Source organism: Chiloscyllium plagiosum, unplaced genomic scaffold (genome assembly GCF_037043375.1).
Source record: "Chiloscyllium plagiosum isolate Xiang-an unplaced genomic scaffold, Cpla_swu_hap1 HiC_scaffold_4, whole genome shotgun sequence".
Lineage (NCBI taxonomy): Eukaryota > Metazoa > Chordata > Chondrichthyes > Orectolobiformes > Hemiscylliidae > Chiloscyllium > Chiloscyllium plagiosum.
The window spans coordinates 35,992,830-36,016,617 of NW_028270142.1; the positions used below are offsets into that span (position 1 = coordinate 35,992,830).

Below are 23,788 nucleotides of genomic sequence, written 5' to 3' on the forward strand. Positions count from 1 at the left end.
TACAAAGTTAAAAATCACACAACACCAGGTTATAGTCCAAAAGGTTTAATTGGAAGCACTAGCTTTCGGAGCGCTGTTCCTTCATCAGGTGGTTGTGGTAAATCTATTGGACTATAATCTGGTATTGTGTGATTTTTAACTTTTTCACTGATAATTGGTCACTAGACTGCTCTTGGAATATCATGTGCAGTTCTGTACCCCTTGCCTAAGGAAGGATAAAGTGAGGTCTGCAGATGCTGGAGATCAGAGCTGGAACTGTGTTGCTGGAAAAGCGCAGCAGGTCAGGCAGCATCCAGGGAACAGGAGAATCGACGTTTCGGGCATAAGCCCTTCTTCAGGAATGGGGAAAGTTTGTCCAGCAGGCTAAGATAAAAGGTAGGGAGGAGGGACTTGGGAGAGGGGCGTCGGAAATGTGATAGGTGGAAAGAGGTCAAGGTGAGGGTAATAGGTCAGACTGGGGTGGGGGCGGAGAGGTCGGGAAGAAGATCTCAGGTTAGGAAGGAGGTGCTGAATTTGATGGATTTGACTGAGACAGGGTGGGGGGAGGGGAAATGAGGAAACTGGTGAAATCCGAGTTCATCCCTTGTGGTTGGAGGGTTCCTAGCCGGAAGATGAGGCGTTCTTCCTCCAACCGTCGTTTTGTTGTGGTCTGACGATGGAGGAGTCCAAAGACCTGCATATCCTTGGTGGAGTGGGAGGGGGAATTGAAATGTTGAGCTACAGGGTGGTTGGGTTGGTTGGTCCGGGTGTCCCAGAGGTGTTCTCTGAAACGCTCCGCAAGTAGCCGGCCTGTCTCCCCAATATAGAGGAGGCCTTGACCTCTTTCCACCTATCACATTTCCGACGCCCCTCTCCCAAGTCCCTCCTCCCTACCTTTTATCTTAGCCTGCTGGACAAACTTTCCCCATTCCTGAAGAAGGGCTTATGCCCGAAACGTCGATTCTCCTGTTCCCTAGATGCTGCCTGACCTGCTGCGCTTTTCCAGCAACACAGTTCCAGCTCTAAGGAAGGATACACTTGTTATAGCAAGAGTGCTGCAAAAGCTCATTGTTCAAATGAAGAGAACAATATTGATATATGATAATTAACATCAATGACATGGTCAGCTTGTGAGACAGGATCCAGATGTGTAGCCTCACTTATTTGATGTAGAATTGACCTTTTCTTATCATTGTCTACCTTCAACCCATATTCCCACTTTGTGAATTCTGCATTGGGTGTAGAACCATGCAAAATTCCTCCAATCCTCAAGATGAATTGATTTTCTACATACAATTTGGCTGTATTGCCTTTCCTAATCTCAGTGTGGTCAATAGGAAGAGATTGCCTCTTGTTTAAAGGCTAGTTTCACAATTGCTTGTCAACCAGCAGGGATGCCATTCAGCTGCCTGCCATTAGCGGAATGCATATTCAGCAATTGTTCACAGTCAGTTAATTAGCTTTAAAGCCTATTTCATTCATTTTCTTGTAACTAAAGTTTGTAACAACAAGAATGCAACAACACTCAGAATTTAAACTTGAATCAGCATCTTTGCTGCTTGTCGATGAAATGACAAGCTTATGATCTTGTAAGTGCTCTTTTACATGTTGAATTTCATTTCACTCTCACACTATTTACAGCCATGACATTCCTGTCTTCATAAATTCTGTGGGCAGTTCATTCCATCTGCTGCATTGCATTCTCTTATTTCCTGACCCTTTGAGAGTTATTCTAAAGTCTGTTGAAGAACAATGTGTACAGGAAATTGTCTGAAGACAATAAATTTGGGGTTATATCTGATTTACTAAGTCACTCGAGGTTGTACTTGTGGTTTATAGTGAATACTTTAGTGTTTCATGATGTGTGCACTCTCTGTCTTCATTTGTCTCTCCTCTACTATCTTTCTATCTTTGTGCTAGGTCTGCCTTCACTCTCTCAGCACCTCAGATTTAGTATAAGGAGATCTATTGAGCGATCACATCTGATGACAGGTCAAATTACTGGCAGCAAGACCCAGTGGAATGAAAAGCAGATGATCAAAGCAAACAGATAGTACAACCGGCTGCAACTTATCAGCTGGAGTTGGAAGCATTTTCAGTGCTGAAGACAGTTCAGAAAGATAATCAAGAGACTATTCCTGAACCTTAGAGGTCTGAGGTGTGAGAAACTTAAGAGGCTTGGGCTGTTTAACCTCAAAAAGATGTAACTGGGAGGTAATCTTACAGTAAATTGGAATAGTACATTGAATGATAAAGCTAAGTCTGGAATATTATTTTCTGAAAAGAAATCATTCAGGCAGTGTGTGCAACACTGGCTGGGCCAAATTTATTGAACATCCTTAGTTGCCCTTGAGATGGTGGTAGTGAGTTGCCTATTTGAATTGATGCAGTCCACATGCTGTATGTGGGTGCACAATGCCATTAGGGAGGGAGTTCCAGGACTTTGACCCAATGACACTGAAGGAATAGTGATATATTTCCAAATCAGGAAGACTTGTAGCTCAGGTTGAGGTTTTGGATGTAGGTTTGCACACTGAGCTGGAAGGTTCATTTCCAGACGTTTTGTTATCCTACTAGGTAATATCCTCAGTGGGCCTCAGGCAAAGCAATGCTGAAAATTCCTGCTCTCTGTATATATGTTTGCGTTTCTTTGGGTTGGTGCTGTCCTTTCCTGTGGTGATGTTCTTTCCTGTGGTGAAGTCACTTCCTGATCCTTTTCTCAGGGCGTGGTAGATGGGGTCTAACTCAATGTGTTTGTTGATAGACTTCCGGTTGGACTGAAATTTGTAGTGGTGGTCCCATGTAGCTCCTGCACTTGTCCTACCAGACAATTGTGACTGTGTGTGAAAGGTGCTTATGTAAGCACCTTGGGTGAGTTTCTCCAGTGCATCTTTTAGATGAGACACACTGCTGCAACTATGCATCAGTGATGGAGGGAGTAAATTTTTATAGATATAGCAATTAAACGGACTGCTTGATCCTGGTTTATTGAATGTTGTTAGAGTTGCACTCATCCAGGAAAGTGGGGAGTATTCCATCACATGCCTGACTTGTTCCTTATAGATGTGTGATTTATTTGCGGCAGGTTTCCTAGCCTCCGACTGGCTCTTGTAGCCATTGTATTTATAAGTCTATTCTAATTCAAAGTTAAAAATCACACAACACCAGGTTATAGTCCAACAGGTTTAATTGGAATCACACTAGCTTTCGGAGCGACGCTCCTAATTCAGTTTGTGGAGAATGGTAATCTGCAGGATGTTGATAGTAGAGGATTCATTTGTTATACCATTGACTGTCAAGAGACAATGGTTAGATTCTATTTTGTTGGAAGTGGTTATTGCCTGGTACCTGTGTGGCACGAATGTTATTTGTGAAATTGTGTGTAGGACAAGGGAATACAATTTAAAACTGCTGTATGTTTAGATTTTCATTTGAAGCTACAAGTCCTAACAGTTCTGATTTTGCTGTGCCCATCAGAATTTTGAGTATCTGCATTGTTGGGCTCAGTTATTTGCATGGTCTAAAAAATAGATTCTTGGCCCAGTCTCATCGCATGGCAAATTTGGGGATAATGGAGTATTCAAAGAGGGCCTGTGTAATTCGGAATGAAGGTTGTTCATTTTACTTGAAAACAAATAAGTTAGCGGATGAAGATAAAGTAGATGTTTTTCTCATCCTAATGGGACAAAATGCTTTTGAGGTGATGTCTGACCAGTGTTGCTGGCAAGACCATAGTATTGTGGCTTATTCTGAAACTAATGAAATTCTGAATTTGAATTATGGCGTTGCTAAAAATAGGATTGTACTTAAATTGTACTCCATGAAATGAAGGAATTGCCAAGTGAGACTATTGGAGAATGTAATCTGCAGTTCAAGAATTTCAGAGGCTCGTCAACCAGATTGCCGTGGGTGATCAGCTTCACTGCTTCCCCTGCTATTGGGATTTGTAAATTTAAGTTAGTTCATTTAATGACTGTGTTTGAAATTAAGCATGTTAACTTGACTGGGTGCGCAACAGCAATTTTATTTACAATTGTGAGCAAGGCCTATTGCTGGGTCCCGACCTACATCTGCTGGAGGTACACCAATGGGGAATCTTACAGCAGATGTCCAATGGTGGGTGTACTTGGGAGGTCAGAAGCCCATTGGGAGGTCCACAGCACTTGACAGGTGGAAAAAAGTGAGTGCTGCTGAGGCAGGTATGAGTGTGAAAGCATCTGAAAATGGAGCTACTTTGCTATGTTGTGTTTCTAGCTGACACTGGTCTGGTCAGACTGCATGGTCAAACCTGGTTTGATCAATTTTTTTGCAGTTTGGTTACCACTATTTTCAGTCACTGACCATTTTCACAAGAGGCTACCACTGTACTAAAAAAAACCTTATGTTAATTACAAAAAGGGCACAAAAAGCATAACTGTTTTGCCCTCGGGTTGTTTTACCCTCGTGTATTTCGATAACAAAAATTTATTGTAACATGGTTGCTGAAATGGGGACTGTTTCTAAAGCATGACCATTTAAACGTGTATTGGCTGTAATGGGAGTACATCGCCAATACGTTAAATGCTGTTTCTAAAGTGTGGTTTGTCTATATTGCGAGGTTGCACAAGAATGCAACGCTCGCATTACAGAAGAACTACCTGTATAAACGAACTGTTTGAAATGGTTTTATGGGGCCCTGTTGTGGTGCAGAGGGACCACTGAACCGAGAGGCCTGGGATAAAGTCCCACCTGCTTCTGATGTGTGTAATTACATGTCTGAACAGGTTGACTAGGAAGATGGGTAGAACAGTTTTATTACAGTTACCAGAAATAAAAATTCAAACCTTTTGCCCTCAACTTACCATTCTCATAATTAAGTGAAGAACCACCCTGTTTGGCTGCGTACGGACTTTGGTCCACACCATGGCAGGGGAAAGTAAAGCAAACGTAGGTTTGGAGGTTATCTCTGAGCTACTATGAGCCCCCAGACTCAGCAGGGACCAATCCAACACTAGTAACTCTAGATGAAGACTGAATTGACTGAGTTGACTGTCCATCATTGACAAGTTTGTAGCCACTGTAATCGTACGTCTGCCTCTGGCAAACAGCATATTTCAGGAGCTGGTATAATGGTATGCAACAGCTTTCCAAACTCCTCCCACCTGCCTCTGAAGCTGTCTCTGTAGGGTTCATAATGGTTCACCCCTGTTGTGAGGCAGCAATTACAAGCTTATTGAGCCACCTCAAATGACGGACATAATGTCAGCTTCCAGAAAATGGCCCCACTTTTCTGAGGAAATTGAGACTGGAAACTAATTGCAACTACTCCTCCCTTGTGCTTCATTTCCATAGTTGTCATCGCCTGTGCCTATGCTATCTGGAGTCCTAGGACTGTCTACCTTAGGAAACCTGGATGATTTTCCTTTTGCAAAATATTCTGTGTTTACCTAATTGCCTTGAGAATTTCCAAGTGTGCAGCTGTCACTTTCTTACTAGTTAATTCCAACACCTTCACCACAAGTGTCAAGCTAATTACTTAATTGTTTTCTCTCTTCTGCCGCCTTGAATACAGGGGTAATATTTGCTCCTTTCCAGTTTGATCGGATCTTTCTATCATCTAACAAGATTTGCGTAATTAACACCAATGTGCATCCATCTCAATAGCAACTTTTGGTAAGGGCTTTTGCCCGAAATGTCGATTTTGCCTGTCCTCTGATGCTGCCTGAATTGCTGTGCTCTTCCAGCACCACTGATCCAGACTTTTGGTAAGACCCTAGGAAGAATCGACTTGGAGACTAACCTATCACTGCACCAATCCATTCAGTACCACTTCCCTAATGATTGGAATTTTACCAAGTTTTTCTTTGCAGTGGCCAAATTTACATGCATTACTCAGACTTTTTTTTGTAATCTTCATAGTGAAGACACAAACAAAATATTTATTCAATACAGTCATTTCTTTATTATCCACTATTAATTCACCATTCTCCCTTTCTGGATGATCAAAACTCAATTTAATTACACTTTTCTTTTCAAATATACATAGAAACTCTTGTTATCTGTTTTTACATTTCTAGCTAGCATCCTCTCATCCTCTAAATTTAATTCTCCTGATTTAATTATTTTTCCCATTCTTTATATTCTGATCAATTATCTGACCTGCCACTCCTCTTTACAAAATGATATGCTTTTTGCTTAAGCTTGAAGCATTCTTTAATTCCCTTAGAATTTTTCTTTATAATTCTTATTTTGAGTTTTCTGAAATATCCCTTGTAATATCTGGCAGATTATACAGATCTATCTCCTAGCTTAATTCCAATTCAATTTAGCTTCCCCAGCTTTCATGCATGTACAGTTGCTCTTATTTACGTTTAAAATATGCAAACCTCTCCCTTTCAAGCTAGATGTAAAATTTAATCATATGTGGTCACTGCTACCTAGGAGTACCTTTTTAATCTGAGGTCCTCAATGTCCCAAATTGAAATGTCGAAATGAAGTTAGCACGACTTTTGTACCATATTTGGAATGCACAGCTTGAAAGAATGCTGGTAGCAAATTCAGACAGGATTTTTATTTTAAAGAGAAATGGATAAATATTTAAAGGGAAAAAGTTTTCGGGTTATGGCAAAAGGGGAAATTACTGTGATTCATTGGACTCTTTCAAAGAACTGGCATGAGCACAATAAATGAGCTGTTAGGTGCACAATTTTATGTTTTTATTATTTAAATGTTATGTTTAGGTTTAGCTGTAGCAGGTTACAAATATTTTCTTCTACATTTATTGTAGATAAAATGTCATCTATTATCGGTCCTCCCTTCAGACATAATGTCCTGCATGGTACGTCCCAATAGCAATATTGCTTTCAACTTTTAACTTGGTGATAGTACTCCCACTTCTGATTCAGAAAGTTATAGATGTAACGTTCACTTCAAGACTTAAGCATACAGTCTGGACTGATATTTCTGTACGTCAATGGCTGTACTGCATTTTGGACATGCTGAAGATATTAAATATTCTATAATAACGCAGGATATTTAATTTTACTGACTGGTTTAGGATTCTCCACTCAGCAGTATATCCTCCCTTTCCTGGTAAATTTTCTGAAAAGAAAGTATGGTCAATGACAATATCTTAGGACAGCTGAACATGTGATTCAGACCCAGATTTTCCTGTTTTGGTGATTACTACCCTACCACTTCATCTGATGAAGAAAAGGACCTGAACTGCTGCTGAAGCACTAATAGAACAATGACCCCCTTTCATTGGTTGCTTCTTACCACTAACAATCTGTACAAGTTGGTGTGGTTACTTTTGTAACTTAGTGGTTTTGTTTTACTCTTTCGTCTCTTTTATTTAAAGTATGCCTGAAAATAGTGTTACAGACATTAAAATTATATTGGATGGTTTTAGCCTGCATAATCTGTGTGAAGTGAATTCCAATTGTAATTGATTTTCGGTGGTAATTATTGACATAATACTATGACTGAAGTTTGTATAGCCATGCAGTCCCATGTACGGACAGGGACTTGCAAACAGAATACAGATTTTCTAAAATATGCTTTTTGTTTTTCATTACTAATAACCATTTTATCCCTCTGAATATTTATGTGGATTTGAATTTTCTAAGGCCTTGAATAAATTAATTGAACAGGAAGGTAACAGTGCAAATAGAAAAGGAAACAGGTGACTGAACCACATTCTGTCAACAAAGTCTTCCCAATACATGTGGAGGTTTTTCTGACAAAATCATAAATACTAAAATAGAAACAGTTCACATCCTTACAAAGGATGTTGACCTCCCTAGCCTGTATATGGTTTACAGCTCCTGGCAGTGAGCCTTGCTGGGAATTTCCACCACAACATTTTTGATCAGTTCCTGTAACTTCACCGGAGTATCAAAATTGCAGATCAATACATGAATAGAGTTGTGCCATCATACAGCATGGAAACAGACCCTTCAGTCCAACTCATCCTTACTGACCAATTTTCATTTGGCCCATATCCCTCTAAGCTTTTCCTTTTCTCTTCATGTACTTGTCCAAATGTCTTTTAAATATTGTAACTGTACTTGCATCTACTGCTTCCTCGAGCAGTTCATTCCACATACCTTTTGTGTGAAAAACTTACCCCTCAGCTCCCTTTTAAATCTGTCTCCTCTCACCTTTAAAAATTGTCCCCTCCTTTTGAACTCCCTTATCTATGCCGCTCATGATTTTATAGATCTCTATCAAATTCCTGATCAATCATTAAATACTAAGAGTACATGGTGGGAAAGTGGACATAAAAAGTCAGTGTGTTGTAATGAATGTACTAATGAAAATCTAACCAGTATTTTGCTCTGAGCCCATTTTAAGTTTCTAATGTTAGTGCTTGTGGACAGTTGAGTTTTTATTTTACAAATTTGAGTGCATCTATGCAAGGTGACAATGTTGTGCAGTAAGACTCGCAGTTCACAACACTGTCAGTTATAGACTAGAGTGTCTAATTATATTTTATATGTGGCATAGCGAAATTGAATGAGATACATTTGACATGGACATTTCACAATGGTAATGATTGTTGACCAAAACAGAGTGACCAGAAATTGAGGACAAAGGTAAGATTTCTGCTTGGGAAATACATGCATTATGCAATTTGTAAAATTTATGTGTAAGTGACAAAATTTAATTTTACTTGATTTTAGGCATGTGCACATCGTTGGAAGAATATACACTATGAGTCAGATCACATCTTGCCTCACGGAGCCTGCTACATCATTCCACCTAATTTGTCTAGAAAAACTAAAGAACTACTCCCCTGTTACCAAGGTAAAGTTCTTGATATAATTATCACCCATGGAGAGACTAACTAATTTCAACCTTGGGTTTAGAAGAGTTTGTATGTTTGGTAGCGATTCTCTACATATCCAGTTCTCCGTCACCAGTGGCAGAGAGGTATGAGAACAGATACCTTCTCTCAATTTTTAACTTCGTATGGGCTCTGGATGGGACTGATGGCTGTTGATTTTGAACCGTCTGACTCAGGTTCCAAAAAATAGAAAGTTTAATGTCATTGTTTTGGTATTGCCTGTGTCTGAGTGAACCTGTTTTGTTTTACTAGGATCAGAACCAATTTAATCATAGCATCCCTAGTGGAGAAGGAGGCCATTCAGCCCATGGAGACAACATTGCCCCTCTGAAGAGTATACCACCCAGACCCACTTCCCTACTCTATTCTTGTAATCCTGCATTTCCTATGGCTAAACCACTTAGCCTGCACATCTTTGGACACCATGGTCAAGCCACCTAACCTGCACATCTTTGGGAAGTGGGAGGAACTGGAGCACCTGGATGAAACCTATGCAGGCACTGGGAGAATGTACAAACATCACACATAGTTGCCTGGGGCTGGAATTAACCACTGTGGTCCCTGCCGCTGTGAGGCAGCAGTGCTAACCACTGAGCCACCATGCTGGCCCATAATTTGTATGCAGTGAAAATGTGTTTCAATCGAAAAGTAACTTCATTGCTCTGAAAATTTGGCATTATCATAGGTGCTATAAGAGTTATCTGTGGACTTAGAAAATGTACCGACCTTTTTGTGAGCAATTTGCCTTGATCTTAACATTTGTCTCGACAATGTCACGGGGCAAAATGTATGCTCTGGTCTGCATTAAATTATAACAATAAACATACAGGATACCTACGCCTACTGTCCAACCTCTGACATTACATCTTTGGGCCTAGGCAACACAATGTTCAGTGCAGGAATATTTTTCACTGGGCCTGTATATTTGGAAATTACCTTTAATAATGCTACTGTATTATTGGTGGTTTGATCTTGTTCTCTATGGGTCCATCAGATATTAATACAAGCTCAGGTTGGCATCCTGTCACCAAGTCACCACCTTTTATTTATACGTGCATAGTACTTGGCACTGGGCCTGCTTCTTCAGAGCCAATTCTAAGTGAACAGAACCTTTGACATTCCTACTTTTTAAAAAACTTTATTTAGCAGTACAGTTTATAAACAATTAGCATTGACAGATGTATACAGAGAAACAGCAATTTACAAGGGAGAGGAGTGGCAAAGCCAGATCCCAAGCCTGACACTCCTACTTATATCTGTCAGCCAGGACTCCCTGACTGGACCAGGTTAACAGCCCCCATCAAGGAACTCGTATTTTGAGGTCCACCTGGCTGACCACGTTACAGTCACTACAGTCTGAATTCAAAGTCCTCGGGACTTACTTTTTGATAACAATTAAACCTTACTATCCAAGGCTGATTGTTGGAATGGTTTTGAGCTAGATAGTCGATTTTTAGACCTGCCTGACCCAGCAGAAGTTTTGAATGAAAAACCAGACAAGAGACATCACCTTTTAAGTAGTACTGCCAAAATAAAATCAGCCTACATTGCAATTCCACATTGAGAATATTTAATTTGGTTTGTTCAGATCAGTGATTAGATTAGATTAGATTACATTACATTACAGTGTGGAAACAGGCCCTTCGGCCCAACAAGTCCACACCGACCCGCCGAAGCGCAACCCACCCATACATTTACTCCTGACCTAACACTTTGGGCAATTTAGCATGGCCAATTCACCTGACCTGCACATCTTTGGACTGTGGGAGGAAACCGGAGCACCCGGAGGAAACCCACGCAGACACGAGGAGAACGTGCAAACTCCACACAGTCAGTCGCCTGAGGCGGGAATTGAACCCGGGTCTCAGGCGCTGTGAGGCAGCAGTGCTAACCACTGTGCCACCGTGCCGCCCACAATATCTTTAATTGGCCAGTGTAATTGTCTTTCAGACAAAAGTGCAGAATTATCTCTGTCACAATAGGCTCACTCCATTCCAGACAGATTAATTGATCAGATTTCTTGACAGACAAAGAGAAATGGGAACATTGACACACACTGCACTACACACAGCAGTGTGAAATGTGCAGGAAATAGATATGCTGTACGCCCTATTCGGATTCTGCTTCAACTACACACTTGCCATGTTCCATTGATGCTGCCTTAACTGCAGGTGAATGGATTAATGAGTGAGCTCAATATGATTATGTGCAGCATACTAATTCAGCTGATTTTTGTCACCATTAATGTCACAAAGAAAATAGCCTTAAATATTGGTATTTAGTATCTAAGAATTATAGAATGGTTGCAACACAGCTGGATACGATTCCACTTCTGCAAGAACAATTTTGTGAAAGCCATAATTGAATTTGCTCTCCAACACCCTTTCAGGATATGCAATCCAGATATTAACTGCTTGCTACAGGAAAAATATTTCCTGTATTTCACCTTCAGTTCTTTTGCTAAACACTTCCAATCTGTTGTCTGGTCCTCAAACATACTATCAGAGGGAACAGTTTCTCCCTATTTACTCTGTCTGGATGCCTCATGAGTTTGAATGTATCTACTCAATCTATTTGTAAACTTCTCTTTTCTAAGGAGAAGCCTTAATGTTTCCAATATATTTATAGAATTGAAATCATTCATCCCTGGAATCTTTATTGAAGATCTTTAGCACACATGTCTGTAAAATCTGTCTAAAGTGGAGTGCTCAGAATTAGATGCACTAGTTGAGACTGTAGCAGTACTTTATAAAGCTGTGTTATTTGCTCACTTTTGTACTTTATGCCTCTATTTATAAAGCCCATGATTTACTTCTGTAATCATTTTATCAATCTGTACTTTCCCCTTCAATGATTTGTGAACACCCTTTAGAATTATCTTTTATTTTATCGTGCCTCACCTTATGAAATGTATCCGTTAACCTTTTTCAGCATTCTCACTCATTCAACTAGCCTGACAAGGTTCAAAGACTGTTGTTGTAGAGAATAATGATGCTGAAAGGATTAATTTTAGACAGAATTGAACTGCACCTAGTTGGATAATCACATACAATCCATCAGAATTTTCCATTGATCTCATGCAACTTAACAAGGTGGTAGCGAGGGAATCCATCCCATGTCCAGCATTGAAGAGAATTTATCCAAGTTGTCTAAAAGTCAAGTTATCACTAAAATTGATGCCAATAATGGGTTTTGACAGGTACTATGAGCTCTGAAGTAGAGACTGCTTACTATCTGGGAGGTTTTGCTTCAATAGATTCCCATTTGGAATGTTTCAGCCCCAGAGGTTTTTATCAAAGAACGATGCCTAATATTTTGCAAGGTTTAAATGATGTCACCATGTGGATGAAATATTGATACATGGGGAGAAGTTGAAGAATAAGACCAGTGAGTTAACACATTTGTTAAGATACCTGCAAGCTAAAAGGCTTATCCTCAATAAAAAGTATGAATTTTCAAAGGTATATATTTGCTTCGTGGGATACAGAATTGACAAGGATGGAATAATATTAGATATAGAGAGAAAGAAGGCTGTTAAACAATTTTCCACTTAGAAATCTTTGCAGATCATAAAATAATTTCTGGGCATGGTAAAGCAGTTGGTGAAATCTTTGCCTCTGTTAACAACCACCACTTAGTGCTTAAAGCAGTTTCTCAAGAAGGTGCAAGGTGGTGCTGGGACTCTCATCAAGGCAATGCTTTCTACAAGTTTAAAGACATGATGATATCCAGGCCCGCTAAAATCCAGCCTTTCCAAATACCATTGCGTTGGATGCTTTAGCTGCTAACATTGGAGTAGTGCCTTTTCAGGAGCAACCGGAATGATTTCAGAAAGTGGTGCATTGTTGTTAGACACAGATATTTGTGGGTTGCAAGAATAGGCATGGTCCTTAAATGTACATTTTGGGCTGGATTTTTGTGGATGACACATAAAGGTGACTCAGTAGATCTATCTCCTTTAAAAAGAACCTTGCCCACTGTATTTTCCTGTGGGAGAGGTGGGTGATGGGAGGGGTTGGTGTTAGTGGTAGCTTACCATTCTCACTGACTGGCCTCTTTGACAAAATATTAATCATAGGGAAGCCATTTTTCAAATAATGTAGTCCTTGCTGATGGGACATATAATTTTCTTCCCATTATTTGCAAGGATATCTTTGTTATAGGTATCAAGTAAAAACACAATGCCATAAGACAACATGGATTGTACTCTCCCGTGTTGTTTGTCCAATACGAATTTTTACTTTTAAAGAGTGAGATGCTCTCCATATCTGAACAGCCTGGATTGTGCTTCCTGTCTAGATTCCTATTTGCTGAATGAGGGTTGTGGCATCATGGAACCATCCAGTAAGATCACTGCAAACAAAAATAACAGAGATAAAAAAAAATTAGATTGAATTGAGCAACAAACTGTCGCTGTCTGAGACCCATTGTCTACTGCAAAATATAACTCAATTTTTATTCTTTTTTGACTATTTAAATTGCTCACAGAGTAAGGTTAGACTGGAGAATCAACATTACAGCTCATTTTTCAGACTCCCTAACATGCCAGTAAGGCAGGAAGAGGTCTTTAATTGGCACCTTAAATGGTTCATTAGGCTTTGAGCTGGCCAGTCGCCTGCCACCTTTCACCTGATCTGGCATATGGTGGCAGGAAAATGATGGTCCTCTCACCCTTTGCCTTCCTGCACTATTGAGCCAGCCATACCATCTTCCAGTTTGCCGCGAAAGTGTTAATAAAATTCACCCTAACATGTTTGCAACAGTTAATGCGGACATTTTCTTTAAGAGCTGCATGACATGTACTAAAATAAGAAATTCTGAAAAGTATTGACTCCTATTTCTGGTAAAGATTCTCTCTCATAAATTGTGGATGCTTTTTGTGCAGAGTACAAGAAAAAATATGGTGAGGAACATGGCTCCTGCCAGGCTGGAATAGCAGGTCACTTCTCTGAGGTAAGGAAGCAATCTTTACTGAGATCTGTTTTGTGGAATGCTGTACAGTGTCTAGTTCAGTGCAACTATTTGTGGAAATTTGATGCAATGTGAATATTTTCAACTTAAGTCTGATGTAAAAATAAAGGACCCAAAAGAGAAAATGCTGGAAAATCTCAGCAGGTCTGGCAGCATCTGTAAGGAGAGAAAAGAGCTGACATTTCGAGTCTAACTGACCCTTTGTCAAAGGGTCAGCATTTTCTCTTTTGGTTTCAGATTCCAGCCTCCGCAGTAATTTGCTTTTATCTAGTAGAAATAAAGGATCTGTCTTAATTACTTAAATCTTTCAGATGTTCTTGTTTCCCAGAAAGTTCTCACGGTTTATTTTCTTTAAATTTACTTAAAGTTCTGATTATTGGTGAGAATTTTGAAACTGAAACCATGTGTTACTATGCTGGTAGCTTTATTGGAATCTTTATATTGTACTTACAGCTAAATATCTGGAACAGAATGGGATAGTCAAGAAATATGTGACTCCTTAGTCTACTCCTCTCAGTTAAAAGATCACCTCCTCATAAGATTCTATTTGTATTAATTAATATGTATCCTATAAGTCTTTTGGTGCTTCCAAAGTGCACATGTGCTTTGCATCAGATAAAAGCTTCAGTGAGTGATTCTTGTGGCTTTCATAATCTGAGAGATTAAGAAATTTGTAATTCTTGATATAATTTACTAAGATATATAAAGGGAAGAAATGTGTTTGACCTTCAGGTGTAATTTCTATATGTGTTGCATTCTGGCAGAAGCTCTTTGTGATTCTGTTGAGCTGCTGAACCAGTAATATGATTGACTCTTAACTACCTTCTGACCAATTAAGGATGGGCAATAAATGCTGACCCAATGAACAATATCCAAATTCTATGAACAAATTCATTAAAAAGTCGATACTTGCAGCTGAAGTAACATGTTTTGGGTAACAAACTGAACCCATAGCTATTGTATCCAATCGAATCTCTGTCATTGAGCCATATCTAGTTGCTTTGCAAGTATCTTTAATCAGAGGTTCTGCGTTTTTGAAGATGAGTTGCTCGTCATCAGCTATCTTACTTCAGTCCATTTAAATGAATGTTGTGAGATATCAAGAAACAAGTGAACATGCTGTGTGCAATAAAGTGGACTCCAACAACATTCTGGCTGCATTGCTGAAGACTCATGTCCCAGAATTCTTACCCAAAGTGCTGTAGAATTGCTACAACGTTGTCATCTATGCAACAATGTAAAAGATTGCCCAGGTATGTGCTGTCCATGAAAAGCAGGATAAATTAAATCTGGTCGATTACTGGCCTTAGTCTGCTGTCATCAGTTGGAAGGTGACAATACAGCTATCCCTTTATTCCTTTAGTGTTTAGCAATTCATTCCCTTCGATACTGCTGCATGTGCAAACATGGTATACCATCTACAAGCCTAATGCTGAAACTTCCTGTCTCACCTTGTCTTTGATATCATCAAATTGGTTTCTTCTCATCCAGTATACTTTCCATCTCCTTTTTTAACCCCATTCCCTAAAACTGTTCATTGCCAAATTCTCTAATAAACTATTTGACAACGATAGAAAAACCATGTTATACTGTGTGAGCTGACTTGGAAATGGTTTCCTTTTTCAGATACTGTTCCAGCATTATCATTCCCTGGTACCATGGCACAATGTGGCCCAATCAAAATTACAAAGTGTCTGGGACAATGCTGCATGTGGTTACATGTGTCAGAACGTTTTTGTTGTAAGGTTCTTTTCGAGTTTTTGGGATTACGTTTTGGCTATAGGGGCTCCTTGGTCAAAATTTTCTTTAAGCTGGATGCCGCCATTAAAGGCTAATGAGGAAGAATATTTTACAGGGAAAGTTGCAACCCACCACTGCTCCATCAGTCCCTGCACCATCTTGCCTAACCCCTACGCATTCAATCATCATCCTCCAGATATCATCTGGAAGGTCATGCTCTTGTGAGTTACTTAGACACATGTCTTTTACTACACATTTCCATTTTGTTTTTTAAAAAAGCATTTTAATGTATATAAGAGCCAGAAGTGTTTTGTACAAAAACAGACAATTTTAAAGCAGGAAGTGTTGAAGCATACTATAAAGGGAACACAACTTCCTTGATAGTTGTTTTCCAGAGTACCCAATGTTTGCCTGGATGTTGTGTTGGCTGCAGCATTTCAGCTAGAAAGAGATGTTAAATAGGCTGGGTTTTTTTTTGCCTTGGAGTGGGGAAGGCTGAGGGAGTCCTGCTGGAGGTGTGCAAAATTGAGGTGTGTGGGCAGGGTAAATAAAACCATTTCCCCTTTGTAGGAGTCAATAACCAATGGGGCATAGATTTAAAGTCAAGGGTAGGAGGTTCAGAGAGGACTTCAGAGAGAAATTCTTCACCCAGAGCTATCTGGAACTCACTGCCTGAAAGGGTGGTATAGGCAGAAACCATCACAACACTTAAGTGTTTAGATGATCACTTGGTGCCTATTGGGAAATGAGACGAGAGTAAATAGATGCTTGATGACCAGCATGGACATAATGGAGTAAAGGTCCTTTTTTTTACTGTATCTCTCTATTCCTGTAGTTAATCCTTATCCACAAAATAACGTCTTGGGCAAATATGGAAGAGGAGGAAAGATTAGAAACATTTAACACCTTTTTGTTTAGTGGTTGTTATTCCAACAGTAACTTATAAAGGTAAAGTAAGGCCCAGGAGAATGGTTTTTAAGTGAAAAATACAGATTTCACTTTTTTAAATTTGGGGAAATGGTGTATAAATTGTAAATGTGAAAGTGAGTAATGCTGCTTATTGCCCAGCATCCTCTTCCTATTTTATGCTCTGAGCTGCCTCTCTCTCTCCTTCCCAGTCACAGGCTCTCTCTGTCCAACCCTTGCTGTTTCTTCAGTCATCTTTTCTATCCCTGCAGGCACAGCAAGCGAGAGGACCCATCACAAATATCGGCTTAGATAGCATTGTCACATTGCTATTTGTGAGAATTTGATGAGCATCAGTTAGCTCTCATGATTCCCACATCGCAACAGTGAAAACACTTCAAGAAGTTCTTCGTTGTGATATCTGATAACTGTGAAAGTGCTACATAAATACAAGCTTTAAAAAATATTTCTACCTTTGTAATATAACTTGATTCTGCTTCTCCTAATCCTCTGAAACACTTTTATCACCTCTAGCAGGCCTTATGCCCTCCACCTCTGTAAACTGAGCTCACACGAAGCTGTAATGTTTTTTTCTTACCCACCTCAAGTTCTGTCCATCAGCCAAGGCTCACTGATGTAAACAGGCCTCTTGTGTCCTAACATCAAAGCTTTAAAATTCTCATCCTCAAATTTAAATCCTTTGATTGCAATGGCTCTGTCTAACTCTGAAACCTTACCTCCAGTTCTACAACCTTTCTTACACTCTCCATTACACCAACTTTTTTTTTACTTCGCACACCATCTTTTTGCCCACCATTGATAGCTGTGCAAAGCTTTTACAATTCTTCTTTAAAATCTACAAAGCACTTGCTCTCTGTTCTGATGATGGCCTATTTTTTTTGTCGTGAGTGTGGTGCTGGAAAAGCACAATAGATCAGGCAACATCCGAGGAGCAGGAGAATCGACGTTTCGGGCAAGAGCCCTTCATCAGGAATGTCTGGTTGTGTCTTTGGAAAGCAACTTTGGATGATTTTCTTTTCTTCATTTCAGTCATCAGATAAATGCTATTGCTGTTTGATTTAAAAAGCTAATTGCTGGAGTATTAATCTGTTTGTCTATGGGTGTCAATTCAGAACAAAGGAGCTTTTCTATTTGAAAATACTGGGCACCCTGGACAATTAAAGATCTGGTTTCTGTTTAAGTACGTACTGGAAACTGGTTTTTGCTAGAGTAATGTTCGCTTGTAGCAGAAATACCGATATACAGGACTGATCGAATTGAAAAACCCCACACATCGCAATTTATGATGAACTGTCCTAACTTGACCATGTAAATTTAAAGTCAAAAGTCTGTTGATAGGAATTTGGCTTATGTGAATGCGCAGAAAGCTTTTGATTTGTTATTTATTAAGTGGGTGTTCCTGGCAAATCAAATTCGTAACTTATTGAACATTTCTAATTGGTGTTGAGCTTCTTGAGTGTTGTTGGAAATGTAATTATTCAGGCAGGGGAGAGTATTCCATCAGAATTCTGACTTGTGTCTTGCAGATGGAAGACAATTTTTGGATAGTCAGGAAATGAATTATTTACTACAGAGTTCCCAATTTCTGCCCTGCTGTTGTTGCCACAGTATTTCTAAAACCATTCTGGTTGATATTCTGATCAATGTTAACTCTGAGGATGTTGATGGTGTGGGCTTCAACAGTAGTAATATTATTGGATGTCAAAGAGAGATGATTAGATTACCTCTTGTTGGACAAGGTCCTTGCTGGTTATTTTTGTGGTGTGAATATTACTTACCATTTATCAGCCCAAGCCTGAATGTTATCCAGATCTTCAGGCATGAGACACAGATTGCTTCAGTATCTGAGAGTGCAAATAGTCCTGGACTCTGTGAATTTGTCAGTGAATATTCCCATTACCTGAGGTTGGGGCGGAAAGTGGTTGATGAAGCAGCTGGAAATAGTTTGGTCGAGGACACTACCTTAAGGAACTTCTATGATGATGCCCCAGCCTGATATGATTGCCCTCCCATTCAGCAACGTAATCTTGCTTTTGCGCAGGGTTTGACTTGAACTGATAGGTTTTTCCCTCTTTTTCACATTGACTTCAATTTTGTTCAAACTCTTTGGTGTCACACCTGGTTAAATCTTAAGGACTGAGTCTAACCTTACCTTAGACCTTGTTATGAAGGGAAGATCATTAACAACTGAAGATAATTGTGTCACATCCATTGTTATGAAGAGCTTCTGCAGCAATGTCCTGAGGCTGGGATGATTGGTCTCCAGCGTAGACAATAGTCTTTAAGCAATGGGAAATTTCCTGTTGATTTCCATTTTCCTCAGTTTGTTTTGATTTCTTAACTGCAAACTTGAACAACTGTCTCCTTCATGTCAAGGGCAATCACTCTCTCATGATCTTTTGAAGTCAGCTTTTTTTTGGTTTACATTTGGACCAAAGTATTAATGGAATTGGATCAGAGTGGTTTTGGTGGAACCTAAACTGGTGAGTAGTTACTGATGTGTAAGTACCATTTTATAGTACTGATGATAATATTTTCCATCAATTTGCTGATGATTGCAACAGATGAAGAGTTGGTAAATAGCTAGATTGGACAAACCTAAACAATTTGAATTTGTCAAGGAGATGCCTATGATGTAGAACAACTTGGCTGGCGACACAGCTCGTTCTGGAACTCTGGTTATCTGCACTGCAGCCAGGATTTTGGCGGGGTCCCAAGCTTTTACTGTATCTGGTGCCTTCAGTTATTCATTCTATGACATGGAGGCAATCAATTTGACTGCCTCTTTTATGCAGGAGGACTTCAGGAGGCAGCCACAATGAGTCATCTACTCTGCAATCCTGGCTGAATGTGGTAGCTGAAAGGCTTCAGCCTATTGCAGTCAGCAGCTGGGCTCCATTATCATTGCAGATGGACACTATCACAGCACTTCCTGGTATTCAATTGTCCACCACCTTTAATGACTGGATGTGTCAAAATTGATGTGATAAGTTGTTGTGTGATAGCTTAGCTTTGTCTACAGCATGCTGATTCAGTTTTATAGCATGCATGTAATCCTGTTCCGTAGCTTCACCAGGTTATATTTCATTTTTAGATCCTTCCCTGCACTCCTTACTGAAGTAGACATCGAGGCCAGGCCTGATGGTCATGTGGAATGAGAGATATGCTAGACCATGAGGTCAAATTTAATTCTGCTGCTGCTGATACAGCAGCTCCTGACTGCACAGTTCTGTTTGAATGGCTAGATCTGTTCTGAAGTTATTCTGTTAGCATAATAGCAATTTTACTTTTTGTTCATTCTTTCGATGCAAGTATCTGTGACAAGGTTGGCAATTTGTTGCCGATTGCAATCCTCCTTGAGGAGATCGTGTTAAGCCACTTTGTGGACCAGTCCTGGCGTTATAGAAACACTTACCAGATGGCTGTGACAAGAGAGTTTCAAAACTTTGACCCAGTGATTGCAAAGGATCACTGATTTCATTCCAAGTCAGGAATGTCTGAGATTTGAAGGGGAACTTGGAGTGGTAATGTTCCCCATTGTCTGTTGCAGCTGATCTTCTAGATGGTAGACAGTATGATGGAGTGTCTTCTTATTGTGAAGATAGAATTATTTCTCCACAAGTACTATGTAGTGGTCAGGAGAAAGTTGGGTCGGTGGGGGGTGTGGATCTGACAAGGGAGTCGCGGAGGAGTGGTACCGCAATTTCCCCCCCGACGTGGTCGACGGTGCCCTCCACCGCATCTCCTCCACTTCCCGCTCCTCCGCCCTTGAGCCCCGCCCCTCCAACCGCCACCAGGACAGAACCCCACTGGTCCTCACCTACCACCCCACCAATCTCCATGTACAGCGCATCATCCGCCGTCACTTCCGCCACCTCCAAACAGACCCCAGCACCAAGGATATATTTCCCTCCCCTCCCCTATCAGCTTTCCGTAGAGACCACTCCCTCCGCGACTCCCTTGTCAGATCCACACCCCCCACCGACCCAACCACCACTCCCGGCACCTTCCCTTGCAACCGCAGGAGGTGCAACACTTGCGCCCACACCTCCCCCCTCACTTCTCTCCAAGGCCCCAAGGGAAACTTCCATATCCGCCACAGATTCACCTGCACCTCCACCCACATCATCTACTGCATCCGCTGCAGCCGGTGTGGCCTCCTCTATATTGGGGAGACAGGCCGCCTACTTGCGGAGCGATTCAGGGAGCACCTCTGGGCCACCCGGACGAACCAACCCAACCAACCTGTGGCACAGCATTTCAACTCCCCCTCCCACTCCACCGAGGATATGCAGGTCATTGGACTCATCCACCGCCAAACCACAACAACCCGACGGTCGGAGGAGGAGCGTCTTATCTTCCGACTGGGAACCCTCCAACCGCAGGGGATGAACTTGGACTTCACCAGTTTCTTCATCCCCCCTCCCCCCACCTTGTCTCAGCCGGATCCTTCCAGCCCGGCACCGCCTTCCTGACCTGCAGTCTTCTTCTTGACCTCTCCGCCTCCACCCTACTCCGACCTATCACCCTCACCTTGACCTCTTTCCACCTATCACATTTCCAACTCCCCTCCTCCAAGTCCCTCCTCCCTACCTTTTATCTTCTCCTGCTGAACACTCTCTGCTCATTCCTGAAGAAGGGCCTGTGCCCGAAACGTCGAATCTCCTGTTCCCTGGATGCTGCCTGACCTGCTGTGCTGTTCCAGCAATAAAGTTTCAACTATGTAGTGGTCACTCATACAAATACTATCCTATCCAATAGGTAAATTAGATAGTATTTTTCTCTGAGATGGTTCTCTGCTGCACACCCAGTGTAGCAAATATATCTTTAAAAGTTCTGTCAGCACAGTCACTCAAAATACTAAGGCTTGATTATGAATACTGAAATCCCTCCCTGCTCAGAATACATTGTGTCCATGTGTATCCTGATGCAATTGGAATTTCTGGGATTTAATCGTGAATGGATACATTTTTCTTAAAGGTTGATTTAAATTTTATCTCCTGTTTTCCTGTTTTTTTTCACCTATTCTATGCATTAGCACATGCTTATTGCGATGATTTGTGCACCAGACTGCAAGTTCAGCCAACTGACCCTGTGTCCAGTTGCCTTTCAATGTACTTTATAAGCTGTTGGTGTCTGGACTGTGAATCCACCTCAATTAATTGGTTCCAGTTGTCTTCCCCAATCCATGCCGAGAGGCGAAGATCTTTGGCAAACATTATGAATCAATGTTTGGTGCCTAAATTGAATTTATTTAACTCCACAAAGGGCTAATGCAGACTCGCAAAACTAAAATTTCTAAATCAGAAATTGAGAACACAATACTAGCTGGGGACTTGCTGAGAGGAACAAAATATTTGGTGCATTTTGAGTGGCTTTTTTTCTTTACAGATGACCTTTAGTTTGCATTAGTAATATAGTGCCTATGGCAACAGGAACATAACAAACGCCCTTGTGGATCACTGATTGCACAGACCACTGTTAATATGAGACAAACAAAAAGCTTGTATTTATATAAAATGTGTTATTTTGTAGTTCTCAGAATTTCGAAATAATTACATCTTTTGACACAAAATGCTGGAGCATTCTTTGAATGTATTTAGCAGGTTTCACCATATATTGAGAATTGACATGTCACTTTGCATCTAATTATAATGCAGTAGTGAATGACACCGCATTCCCTCCATAAATATTTTGTTTTTAATTCACTTCCAAGATGTGGGCATCACTGGCTAGTTCAGCATTTGTTGTCCATCCCTAACTGTCCAGAGACCAGTCATGAGTCTGTCACATTTCTGTGAGTCTGGAGTTACACAGACCAGATCAGGTAAGGGCAGCTGATTCCCTTCCCTACAGGGGAAAAAGCTTTTAAAAGCTAGAGTATCCTGGATGACTAAGGATGTTGATGAGAAAATAAAGAAGAGAAAGGACATATGATGCATACTGTAATAATAATAATAATAATAGCATGATGGTTATTGTCACCTGTACTCCAGTACAGGAGTACATGATTTATTCAATGTCGTCATTCCCGGCGCCATCTTTCCTACAAAGGTAGGAGCACATTACTGCAGGTGCTGGAATTTGTACTGAAAACAAAAAATGCTGGCAATTACAGCAGATTAGGCAGTATCCATGGAGAGAGAAAAAGCTGACGTTTCAAATCAGGATGACTCTTTATCAGAGCTGATGTGAAGTGTGAAGGGGGCAGCATTTGTGCAATAGTGGGAAGGGAGGTGGAATATTGTGGGAGGTAGAAAGTGTGTTGATAGTGCAGCTTAACTAATTAAAATGTAAGAATAGAACAACAATGGTGTGTCTAACTGCCAGACTGAAAAGAACACAGTCCCACTGAGAGGGGACATGGTGACAGAAAATGTAACAATAAAGCTAAAAGAAAGGGAGAGAGTGGGAAGGGTTCATAATCTGAAGGTGTTAAACTCTATATTGAGCCCAAACTTTTGTAAAGTGCCTGGTCTGAAGCTGAGATGTTGTTCTTTCAGTTTGCGCTGTGATTTGCTGGAGCTTTGAAGCATGCCAAGGACAGACATGTGGGCATGTAAGCAAGATGCTGTGTTTAAAATGACTGACTATGGGAAAGTCCGAGTCATGCTTGCATATGGATCAGAAGTGCACTGCAAGGCAATCACCCAAGCTATGTTTGGTTTCTGAGGAATGAATAAAAATTAGCTGTCAAAGACATGTTTCTCATAGCAACCAACAAAAATGTTTACAAGTGCTGGGTCTAGGGGGAATCCAATGGCAATACCATTTGCATAGGTGTACATTTCAGTGTGTATGTGGAGAATTTACTCAAACCTTGTACTAAATCATCTAACCATTTAGCCAATTCTTGCTGTGCAGAACAGGTCATAGATAAGAGAAGTGTGTAAAGAGATGTCAATGTTAGGCATCTCATACACAGGTGAATGTTGTGAGCTGTGAGAATGAACCCCGTTGTTTATCTCATCAAACAGCTTGTTGCTCTTCGGAGGGTTGGGGTGGGCCATCAAGCATTTTCTTAGTTTGCTTTCAAGCAAATCTGTTGATTCATGGCATGCACTGGTTGTGATGATATTATGTTGCTATTGTTACATTTGTTAAGCATAATCATCTCAGAATCTTTGAGGAGAAAGTGAGGTCTGCAGATGCTGGAGATCAGAGATGGAAATGTGTTGCTGGAAAAGCGCAGCAGGTCAGGCAGCATCTAGGGAACAGGAGAATCGACGTTTCGGGCATTAGCCCTTCAGGCATTCCTGAAGAAGGGCTAATGCCCGAAACGTCGATTCTCCTGTTCCCTAGATGCTGCCTGACCTGCTGCGCTTTTCCAGCAACACATTTCCA

The 23,788-nt window shown here is 40.7% G+C and overlaps 1 protein-coding gene across 1 annotated transcript in view; it reads left to right on the forward strand.

Moving 5' to 3' along the window:
- Positions 1–23,788, forward strand: part of itga9 (integrin, alpha 9) — a 389,627-nt gene that overhangs the window by 34,582 nt on the left and 331,257 nt on the right. Inside the window, exons 4-5 of the mRNA XM_043688825.2 lie at positions 8,643–8,766; positions 13,692–13,759. Coding sequence (XP_043544760.2) covers positions 8,643–8,766; positions 13,692–13,759 — 192 coding nt within the window. The remainder of the gene's footprint in view (positions 1–8,642; positions 8,767–13,691; positions 13,760–23,788) is intronic.